The following is an 11,736-nucleotide window of genomic DNA, read 5'->3' on the forward strand; positions in this document are numbered from 1 at the left end:
CTGAAGAAAGATAGATCAGGGCTAACTAAACAAAAAAAGCTTCACACCAACATTCAGATTAGATGAAACTGTATGAAAATGTACGCTCATAATTATAGTCAGTAAAATTGCATCATGTGTCGTTTATTAAAATATAACAAAGGAAATGTGTAGACACACGCACACGAACACGCACGCACGCGCTCACACACACAGAAGCACAACACCCCCCCCCCCCCACCAACACACACACACACACACACACACACACACACACACACAAAAGGCACGCAAGCGCACACATGCACACGATTTGCGATTGGCTGGCTGACAACCAGTTCAAGGTGTACCCCGAATTCTTGCGTGTTTTCAGAAAAAAAAGACAAAATACTATAGATTTTGCCGGGGTGCAACCCTCGTTTTTCATGGAAAACACAAATTGATAACTTGTAAGTTTTTATAAGACAAATACATTACCTATCCACAGCGGTGACCACGAAATTATTCATTCTCTATAATGATAGAAATGTTTAAATGGAACTCATTTTGTTTGGTCCGTAATATTTAATTAATACATTACTTAGTCAATATGACTAAATAAAAGCGGAACGAAATTAAATATGCTCATATTTATGCTTCTTAAAATTCGCGAATGTGCTCTCGCGAAACGAATACTCGCAAACTGTCAGTTAGACGTCATCAACCCGCGCCCTTTTGCGAAATGATGTTTGTGTACATGTGAAACATGTACATTCCTCCTTTCTTGTAAGTTCGTGTTTTGAGTGAACAAAAAAATTATGGCAGCTGCTTTGACTCGCTATATGGGGAGCATTTTATCTCGACAGACCGCTCTGATGGGGTGAGTTTAGAAAGCGATCTCTGACAGAAACCACGGCCCGAGCGGCTAAAGGTTATTACTTGGAATCACTGCTTCTGCAGCTTATCTGGCCTTACCTTGTGCCTTTCCTGTTGTCTGTGTCTCGCTTAGTGCTGTATCGGTAGAAAATGCTGGAGTTCACGCTCCTTGGTTTACTGCAGTGATGGCACTAAGAACGTCTGCTCCGCTCAGGTAAAAATATGCTCGGACATGCAGCAATTTTGTGTTTAAGAAGCAAGAAGTCAAGGTTACCTGTAATGTTATCAGTAGGACAACTTTATGCTAGTTCCATTAGCCACTATATTGCCTTTTGCATCCGTTTTAGCAATAAGCTAGCTGACTTGAATACGTTTTAGATTTATTAAAAAGACCACGATTCTCTCTTATAACTAACCCGTGTTTGCCTGTTAAAAATAAAATTATATAAAAAACGTATAAATATAAAAATGTCGTGCTGTTTTTACACAGCTGTACAAATATTATTGGTAATAGTAAATTGTACATCTGTGTCCCTTAAGTGCGGAACCCAAGAAAAAGAAGAAAGTAGACCCCAAAAGAGAGCAGTTAGTGAGAGAGAGGCTGAAGAAAAAGTTGAAAAAGTTGGAGAGGGTTCCTCCAGAGTTGATCCCAATCGAAGACTTCATCACCCCAACCAAATGTTTGGATGAGACCAGGTAAGATGTCATCATTTTTCACATCATTAAAATATTTTATGACACCTTAACACAAAATCGCTTATTTGTTGTTGTCCTGTACAACCAATTCACTGTTCTGTTTTATTAAGAGGATTTGTTTTAATTAAAACTACCCCATACTGAATTTGTTGTTTCTCCAAAGGGTCCGCTCCGCTCCCAGGCTGTCGTTTGAAGAAAGTGAAAGGCGAGCTCTGCTGCTCAAAGAATGGAGTCGATACAAACATGTAATTAACAAAAGCAAAAAAAAAAAAAAAAAAAAACATTGCACACTGCTTTATTCTTTTTTTTTTTTTGCAGGAGCAGCACTTGGCTGAGATGCAGGCCATCCAGCTTGCCCTCAAAGCCCAGAATGAGGCACTGGAGGAGCTCAAGAATGAATCAGAGGAGCTTTACCAGGCAGCGCTTCAACCAGACCCCCTCATGTTCCCCTTCTCCCACGAGGGCCCTGCTTACACACCGCCAAAGGCCAACTACGAAGCACCCGATGGGAAATACACGGACGTCACTAAAGTCTACACTCAGTGATGTGCGCTGGAGATAGTTTATTGTTGTTTTATTATCCAGGGAGAAAATGTATAGTTGTCATACAATTCGATCTGCGGAATCAACGATGTGTGCAATATGATGCAAACATGTCATTCTATGAGGATGGAGTTGTCACATTTGTTGCTTGTTTTATTTTGTCTTAAGGACAGAGATGCGACACTTTACACACAAAAAAACAGCAATAAGGAATAACCTGAGTTAAATTCCCAAGTGTTTAGTGCTTAAACACCTCATTCGTGAAAGAGACAGTACAGCACTGTGCAATGACAATAAAGATTCCAAATGGATGTTTATAGTCACCGTGTCGTTTGTGATGACAGTTCAAGAGTCCTTGGGTTTTTCATGGTTAAGTGGCAGATGCCAGTCACTGGGTGGGTCTTGCCTCAGCTTCCACACCGGGTGGAACTTTCTCTGTTCTGCTACTCTGTTCCTTTCGCTTCGCTGCAGTGCTTCCTGTAAAACAGATGGCAATACCAAATCAGTGTTTGTCGCTGACTATTATACTTTCTTACAATGAATATGATCCACCACCAGGGGCCAAATCTGGCCCACCACATCATTTAATGTGGCCCCAAAAGCAAATAAAGCACGCCCCCTTTCCATTATATTGCTAATGTTTTCCAAAATTTCAAATAAATAACCTTGAGCTAAAGTAAGCATTTTCTTCTGTTGTTGCAGTGAACTGAAAGACTATTCTTGACTTGTGATTTCAAAACTGGTTATCCATGAATTTCTTGTAAACTGTAATTAATATGTGGTTTGATAAGAGCCCCATAGAGGAAACTGGGACTAGAACCGGAATTACTACAATGAGTTTCACAGGTCAGGCTGGTGAAGAGGTATGAGGGTGCAGTATTGGACCATTATAACAAGTATACAGATGCATCCCCCCCCCAAAAAAAAAAAATCAACATCTATAGAAACTTTTTAACCTATTTTCCCAACACAGCCAAATTGGCTTAAAGGACAACCGACGTCTCCGGACAAGTTGTGTCCATAATTTGTAAAATGGCTTCAAATGACTTCTACTGAGCGTATTTTAAAAAGATTCCACCGCATATAGCTATATTTTACGTTTTAAGACTCGCGCTGAATATTCAGGAAGTCTTGTTTTTGAGTTGGTGACAAGTCCATACGTGACGTCACAAAAGGAACGCCCCCCCTGACCGAAAAAAAGACACATTGTAGCAGTCCTTCCATCACGTAAATGTATTTTGCTGTATTGTTTGGTCTGAAAACCTTCTGTTGCACCCAAAAGCTGCCAGAAGAGGGTGTCCAAGCTCCATATAAGGAATTTATCAGCCTGTGGAAACGGAGGTGGCCACAGGAGGTCGCCATTTTGTGCCTCTTTTCTGGTGATCGTTTCTCCCCAATGTTGCCTCAAAATGGCATGGAATAAATTCTTTAATCGTTTGCAAACATGTATGCTTTCCCATTCAGAACTATTTGAATGATATTCATAACTGGAGGTGTAACAAGAAAGCATATTCTCCGAATCTGAAGCCATTGTTTTGATTCTCAAGCAATGCAAGACGTCTTGGCGTGACGTCACGAACTGGGGGCGGGACTTTCCGAAAATGCCTAATTCGCAGCTAATTTTTTTTTTGCAGATTTTGGACACTTTAAGTCATTTTTATTGGTGTTTTGCATTTGAATTAAAATATACTGCGTGTTTTGGGTATTTTAGATGCTATAAAACGTTTTTCTGATGTCAGTTAAGAAACAAAAAAGTGACGTCGGTTGTCCTTTAAATATCAAGAACAATGAATGGCATTTGTATCATCAAGATTATTTTTACCTTGGCCTCAGGAACTGTGCTCTTCTCACATTCTTTACAGTTGTAATAGTCCTCTTTCCACTGATGGCAGGATGGAGAGGTACCATAAGTGTAGTAGTGATGGAAACGATTCCATAAGCTCTTGCAGTGTTTGTATTCACTCCAGTAGTCGCTGCAGGTTCGTGGTGTCTGCAACAAAAACCCAGGAAAGGTTACCATTATTATTATTATTAGTGGTAGTCGTATTTTATTTAGTCGTTATAGGACATTGGTTGTACGATGAATTCAACCATCTTACGTATTTGGAGCAAAAATATTACCAGGGTTTGAAGGTAATTTAAGACCACTAAATTAGTCTATAAAATCGTCTAGAAACACACATACTAATATTCTTAAAGAAACAGAATTCTCTTGTGTGCATCAGAAATTTCACTTGAGCTGTCATACAGTAGTTGCGAAAAGTGGTGATGTTAGCAACATGAACAGATCACCTTGCTAGTTAACCGTTTTAGACTAACATTACCAGGAGACGTTGTTTAAGAGATCGCCGAGAACACCACTAGCTCAATAAATCAATGTTGTATTACGTCAGTGTATATTTTACCCTCCAATGTTTCCCTTCAGACCCCTCCATTGCTAGCTTGTCTTGCTAACGATGGATGAGTTCACTTACGCTTGTTTTTAGATCACTCGCAGTTTGATGCGAGACAATGCAAAAATATTGCATTCCCTGTTACTGCATTTAAGTACATCTTTTTACATTGTCATGCTGAATACTGTCTAATTTTTAACATATATTTTATACCCAACAGTATCTTAATTTTAAAATGTCAAATTTCAATTCCTACTTACATTTGAACGCAACCGTGAGGGAAGTGGGGAGCAAAAAGTTCTTAGTTTACGATTGCCAAGGCACACTTTGTACGTAAATTGGAAAGTCTGTCTATCTTTGGGGTATCGATGAGAAGGTTTCTTCAGCCGTTATCTGTACAAATTTGATGCCGTTTCAAATTTGTACAGATGACGGCTGAAGAAACCTTCTTATCGATGGACCACTCCTGTACGACTGAGAGCTTACACAGACGTATCTTTGGGGTAGTCCATTTTGTCAGATGGCTACCTGCATACGAATAGAAAGATGGAAAAGCCAGTGTTTTTAAACTTGTCAAACACGGTGAAAAAAACCCTATCACTCAAGCAAGCAATAAATGCTTTGTCTATATGTGGTTATTTGGAAGACAGCGACATCAAGGGTTCTAAAGCGATAAGGTCAAATGGTAAGGTATTTTTGGGTTCTATCTATCTATCTATCTATCTATCTATCTATCTATCTATCTATCTATCTATCTATCTATCTATCTATCTATCTATCTATCTATCTATCTATCTATCTATCTATCTATCTATCTATCTATCTATCTATCTATCTATCTATCTATCTATCTATCTATCTATCTATCTATCTATCTATCTATCTATCCATCCATCCACCCACCCACCCATCCATCTACTACACTCTCTGCCCCCTTTTTATAATTTCAAAAGTAAATTTAATATGTGTTGTGCGATGTGAAAAAACAGCACGGTATACAGTATAAACGGTATTTATAAAACAATGCCACGTACAGGGGTGAATGAGTGTCCCGACCCATTCAACGTTGCAGACTATAACCACAAGGATGCCGAATGCACTTTTAACAATCCTTTATTCATCTATAAATAATGAAAAAGAAAACAATTGTAGATCCCTAAAACAACTCAGGAAAAAATGCAAATACATTTGTCATTATTATTAAAAACAAGTTCAAAAAACTTGAAAATACTGCACCCATTTTGTCACAATAATTGGCCATAATGGGGCAGCGGAATTTATGAGGTGGACTGCATTATAGATATTACCAATGGGAAAAGAGCAGGCAAAAATAACCTAACCAATTCAAATCCGAATAAAGATGATTCAAGAATGAATCTCGGTCACAATTTTTTGGGGGGGTAAAAGAATTCAAAACAACCACGAACACAATCGGCTGTACAGAAATCACAGCTGGCAGCATTTTACGGATCTCAGCTTCAATTGAAAAATGTCCAAAAAGAAAAAAAGGAACTTCCCCGGTTGTAATAAAGTACAATGGTACCTCCATAGCGCAACTGCAAATTCAAAGCATCCGAGACGTCAACGTCCTGGTGCACCTGAAAGTAAGTTTTCACTTTGCAGGTATAGGTGGCAATACATGTTGCGTGTGTGTGCGTGTACATGAGCCAACAAATCGCTTCCTCCTGAGAACTCCGTCATGGCTTTCTGCCCTTCTTGCGTAACGATTGTCCTTCCCCAGAAAATGCGATAAATCGGCTCATAGCATCATCCTGAGGGAAAAAGAAAAAGTTTCACTTGTAAATACCCTAAAATATGATTCATATTATAACTGTAATAAGCTGAAATACATCACAACACTTACATCCTCAGGAAATCTTCTTGGCAGTGGCCTTGAGTTTCGGATGAACGTGATCCTACCAACTTTAAACTCATAGTTGGGGATACCTCTGCATGAAAAAAACAATATGATTGGCTACTTGTTTTTTAAATTGCTTTATCTATTCATTAACTCACTCACAGCCATTCCCGAATGTATTCAGGAATTGAAAATGTGACATGAAGTGCCATTCCCGAATTTGCTTGGGTTTGGTTTTTTTCTTGCTTGGGTGGTTGCCGATAAAGCGCTAGTCAGACCTCTGGCAATGTTTTCCCCTCCCACGAAGGGGCAGCATTTGCTTTTTGTACAGCTGCACCCATTTCAATCTGAGATAACTCCAGAACCATATAATTTAGGAATTAACTATCGTTTTTTTTTTTAATCGAATGAAACAAGAGAGTCAAAGGTTCCTTACGCTGCATTGAATATTTATGTAGTCCTAAAACTCAATATTCTGTGGGTCCTGCAATTTGAGTGAAAATGACAGAAACCCTGGCACTGGAGTGGACACAATTTTAGACATTGTCTGACAGTGAATGAGTTAAAAACCGACTCAAAAGGATGACATAGTCATAGTAATAATAAGAGGCTACAAATATACAACTGTAAAGAACAAAATGAGTAAAAATGTAAACATCAGGAAGGACGTATGTCACTGAGTAGGGCAGTAGGCGGAGGTCACCCGGAATCAGTTGCGAGCCAATCGCAGGACACACAGACAAACAACCATTCATGCTCACACTCACATCTAGTGTTCAATCAGTCTATCGAGCATGTGTTTGCAATGTGGGATGAAGCCAAAGTACTCGGAGAAAACCCACGCAGGCCTGGGAAGAACATGCAAGCATTCATCCATACATACAGATATGTATAAACTACCACCATTCACTTTGAGGTCTCAAATGAAAACAGTGTGTGTGAACCTGATAATGTCGCTGGGGCCCAAAGGAGCGGGGCTGGGCTCAATTCCTTTGGTTTTACCATCCAAGCGATTGCCAGAACCAGTGAAGGCCTAAAGGAGAACCCATGCACAGTCATCAAGATGAAGACATGAACACAGAAGTTGAACCCAATAACAAATACCCACTCGGAATCGCGTGTCCATATCGGCGTAAGTGCTCGGATCTGCATCCTCCTCCTAAGAAGGTGGAAAACAAAAACCGACATTAAATAAAAAAAGTTCAAGCAGGCAAGTTCAAATGTGGCACATACGGTCGGTTCTTCATGGTGCTGAGGCCGGCGTTCAGGTTCTTTGTAACCCAGCGGTGCATCAAAATCCACCTGGGAGTAGTAGGACATAGACAAAGTAATAATAATAATACATTTCATTTATAAACACCTTTCAAAACTCTCTAAGTCACTTTACAGTCACAGGCTAATTTTTTTTTCTGTGGGTGAGCAGCGGCAGCCACACGCGCTAGCATTCACTCAACCCGAAAGTAACTCAAATGGATAGAAAGCTTGCGAGCTAGTCAATAGATACCCAGCTAGATAGCTAGCCAGCAAGATAGCCATATAGCTAATAGATAGTGTGGTGTACAGTAAAGTCTCGTTATATCGATATCGGTTCTATCGATAGTACTGCTTATTACGATACTATTTCTATGAACTCAAGGAGAAAACTACATGCCCGCAGGATCGGATATATCGATAGTCCGGTTATATCGATATTTTTTCAGACTCCCGAGAATATCGATATAACGAGACTTTACCGTATTAACCTCAACAGTTATATACAGGTTGTTTGGACGCACAGACTTGCCGTACCTTGCATTTGTCATCTACTGCGCATGTGTGTAAATGTTCTCACTCTTCCCCTGATGCAACAAGTCACGGTCAATACAGTTTACCAAGGATAGCGCATGTGTCTGCTTCGTCACATAAAACGCCAAAGATAGCTAGCTACCTAGCTAGCTAGCCAGCGAGATAGGTAACAGATAGCAAATAGCTCGCTAGGTAGCTAGCTAGGTCGCGAGATAGCTGGATAGCTAGCTAAATGTAATCAATGTCTGATTTTTATTTTATTTTTTTTAATTGTGATCAGAATCAGAAAGCCTTTAATAGTCCCACAATGGTTGAAATAGCAAAGTGGCACTGAAACACACTTTCATCACATGCCAGATTGAAATAAATACAGTAAAGTCTCGTTATATGGATATTCTCGGGAGTCGGAAAAAATGTCGCTATAACCGGACTATCGATATATCCGATCCTGCGGCATGTAAATTTTCTTCTTGCGTTCATAGAAATAGTATCGTAATAAGCAGTACTATCGATATAACGAGACTTTACTGTAAATAAACAAGATCATACTTACATTCATGTCACACTCAATGATGGACACTGCTTTGTCTGGCTTGGTCTCCATTACTCGCAGCTCATAAATCTGAAAGAAATACACATTTTCTTTGTAGGGGAGCAATGAATGCGATAAGCGCACACAGAGCACTAGACCCAAACAAAAGCTTCAAGATAAAGATAAAAATAATTGGATATGCCTTTATTAGTCTCACAGTGGATAATACAATAACAAGAACCCACGAGTTAGCATGTCTGCCTCACAGTGCAGAGGTTCAGGGTTTGAGTCCAGCTATGGCTTTATTGTTTGGACCTTGCGTGTTCGCCTGCGTGAGTTTTGTCTGGGTACTCCAGTTTCCGCTCATATTCCAAAAACATGCATAGCACGTTAATGCTACACTCCAAATTGTCCCAAGGTGTGACTGTGATGGTTCATCGATGAAAAGGTTTCTTCAGCAGTCATCTGTACTTCTTTGAAGGTGTCGGACGTTTTGCTCCTGAACCGAAGAGCTTCGTCAGCAAACTAAAGTTGTGCTTGTTAACTCAGGCCCCTTGTAGGTAACTCTGGTATCACCTCATTAGCATGACCAGAGCTAATGGGCAATCAGGGTCATGCATAGACATTAGGGGAAATCAGACAGAACAATAGAAGTAATCAGATCAGCTTCACTGAGTTGTGTACTGCTCCCACAACCTTAGAGCAAGGACTTATCAGAGCAACCGTATGGCACCGCCACCTTTGTCCATTAGGGATAGTTACCAGCACAACTTTAGTTCGCTGACAAAGCTGTTCGGATGAGGAGCGAAACGTCCGACACTTTCAAAGAAGTATAGATGACGGCTGAAGAAACCTTTTCATCGATGGAACACACAGAAGACTGTAATGGTTGTTTGTTTATGTGTGCCCTGCGATTGTTTGGCTACACGTTTAGGGTGTACCCCCCTGCCTACTGCACAAATAGAGCTGGATTAGGCTCCAGGGTGCTCGTGAGACTAAGCAAATTAGAACATGGTTGGATCAAGGGATAATAAAAGGTACTGCAGAATTTACCATGGAATTTGATGCTACCATGGAGATGTTAAGTGTGCCTATAATGGCCTTGCCCGCCCCATCTGTGTACCTTTTCATTATAGTTGATGGCTATGACATCACCGGTGGTCAGGCATGCAAAGTTCCTCAAAGCATTCTCCAGACTGAAAAAAAGGAAAAATGTACTTTTTTTTTACAGGCACATTACAAACCACTACACAGAACAGAATCAGTTGGGTGTTAAGGCAACATATTCCTTACACTGCTTTGGGGTTTGTAATGTCCAAAAAGTCAGGACTCTGTGGCTGGAATTTGGAGTAGGTGGCCACCATGAGGTTAACACTCTCAACCTGGACCAGACCACCTTCTTCCAGTAGCAGATTTTGCATCATCTGAGAAGGAAATGAAGAGAGTGGAAAGATGTATACCATGAATGGATTTACACGAATTAAAGACAATAGATGGTGAGGTCACTTTATTTGCATCATTCTGTGTTTTGTGACATTTCTCGCTGTGTCTTGCCTCACCCAGTGCGGCAGGTAACAGATTCCCTCATCGGCCACGAATTCCAGAACGCCACAGTGTGTCATTCGATCTGAGTTTTTGTTGGTCAGCTTGAACAGCATTGGATAGGTGATATTAAGTCTGCCTGATTGGGTGGATAGCACAGAGACCGTTATGGAAAAAGCCTTAAAAAAGGACATTTCAAGTGGTGGGTAAACACTTACTTAGCTGGTCAAGCGCTGAAGGTGGCATGATGACTGTGAAAAATACATAATTTGTGATTACTCAAATTAAATATTCTAATTGGTGATAATGCTCGATTTTTTTTTTAAAAAAAGGAAAAATACTCGACACCATCTATACAATCATAATAAAAAAATACCTAAAAATATAACAAACACCATCAGCTCTTTCTGCTATTATTCATCTTATTTAGCCATGTTTACTATTGCACCAAATCTAAAATCAATCAAAATTTGAAACAGTAACGTCATTGATCTGAAATATTAACATGATTTTTATCAACCACCTCCACCCAACATCAAATCAATGTATTTTTGAACAGCTTACATTCGTCTCCATTTTGAAGATGTCCTTAACTTTCAATAATTCAGAAAAACATCCCATAAGACCAATGAAGCTTGTTCTTTCTACCATCTTTGTGACTGCTTTATTTACTGTATATGAACGCTGTCCATGTTAAGTGCTTCGTTACAGCTTGCGCTGTTGTTAAAGCGCTATATAAATACAGTAATAATACATTTTAATTCTAAGCCCCTTTCAAAACTTTCAATTGTATCGTATTGTATATGCCAACATACAATATTCAGTCATGTGGCGCAAGCAGACACATTCCGTAATCACCATGTTTACAGTTTTGACATTTGATTGCTTTGATGTTCAAGACTGGATGGATCTTTTTCGAAGAAGTGTTCAAAAACTCCTAAAACGGGTCAATCACAAGTCAGGGATTGGAATTGGATCTACTGTTTTCGGGCGGTTTTCAGCGTGCATCACACAGATACACTTTTTAACAACATCAGTGTGCATCGCATGGCATAATGCGTGGTTTCTGCTTACTTTTGCCTCCCTTCTCCACGTCGGACCGGTCGTTGGGACCGGCCAGCATCGATACAGAATAGCATCGATACTGAGTGGAAAAGCGGTTCTGGAAGCCACGGGACATCGGGTGGTCTAAAACGTGGAAGGAAAACTGTGAGGAGGAAAAAGGCAAACTTGTTACGAGAGGCAACAAGTTGTCATGGGAGAGAATTGAAAAAAAATGGTGGTTTGTTAGGGTTAAGTGTCATGATGACGGTGCGTGTTTTGGCCGTGTTGTTCTTCGTAGGGGCAGCTAGCTAAACAGCGTCGAGTTGATGGACTTTTTTGACTGCTTCGTCAGTGGCGACAGATAAAAGCATTAGTTACCATGTCGACGTGGATGTCTTTGATCGCTCGAAGTCCAAAACAAGAATACGAGGCTGTGCTCGGCTATTTTGACATTTACATAGAATCCGAGTGTTTTCCACTGTTGTCTTCCGGCCAAACCGGAAGTGTGT

The 11,736-nt window shown here is 40.1% G+C and overlaps 3 protein-coding genes across 3 annotated transcripts; 1 reads left to right on the forward strand and 2 right to left on the reverse strand.

Moving 5' to 3' along the window:
• The first annotated feature begins 679 nt into the window (after positions 1-679).
• mrpl40 (mitochondrial ribosomal protein L40) lies at positions 680-2,384 on the forward strand. Its single transcript, XM_088995454.1, has 5 exons — positions 680-838; positions 968-1,048; positions 1,375-1,530; positions 1,694-1,775; positions 1,849-2,384. Exons 1-5 carry the CDS (start codon positions 777-779, stop codon positions 2,074-2,076), a joined length of 609 nt encoding a protein of 202 aa, XP_088851580.1. The 5' UTR covers positions 680-776; the 3' UTR covers positions 2,077-2,384.
• lg04h22orf39 (linkage group 04 C22orf39 homolog) lies at positions 2,074-4,544 on the reverse strand. Its single transcript, XM_088995456.1, has 3 exons — positions 4,479-4,544; positions 3,896-4,063; positions 2,074-2,550 (listed from the first exon to the last, which is right to left on the reverse strand). The coding sequence occupies exons 1-3, from the start codon at positions 4,506-4,508 to the stop codon at positions 2,419-2,421; spliced, it is 330 nt and encodes a 109-aa protein (XP_088851582.1). The 5' UTR covers positions 4,509-4,544; the 3' UTR covers positions 2,074-2,418.
• Positions 4,545-5,563: 1,019 nt separating this feature from the next.
• ufd1l (ubiquitin recognition factor in ER associated degradation 1) lies at positions 5,564-11,725 on the reverse strand. Its single transcript, XM_088994000.1, has 12 exons — positions 11,606-11,725; positions 11,258-11,390; positions 10,402-10,434; positions 10,201-10,322; positions 9,935-10,065; positions 9,765-9,837; positions 8,663-8,731; positions 7,558-7,626; positions 7,433-7,483; positions 7,269-7,357; positions 6,331-6,415; positions 5,564-6,238 (listed from the first exon to the last, which is right to left on the reverse strand). Exons 1-12 carry the CDS (start codon positions 11,606-11,608, stop codon positions 6,164-6,166), a joined length of 933 nt encoding a protein of 310 aa, XP_088850126.1. The 5' UTR covers positions 11,609-11,725; the 3' UTR covers positions 5,564-6,163.
• Positions 11,726-11,736: the final 11 nt, after the last annotated feature.

The sequence above is a fragment of the Hippocampus bargibanti genome, linkage group LG04 (genome assembly GCF_051943395.1).
Source record: "Hippocampus bargibanti isolate YZ-2025 linkage group LG04, ASM5194339v1, whole genome shotgun sequence".
Classification (NCBI taxonomy): domain Eukaryota; kingdom Metazoa; phylum Chordata; class Actinopteri; order Syngnathiformes; family Syngnathidae; genus Hippocampus; species Hippocampus bargibanti.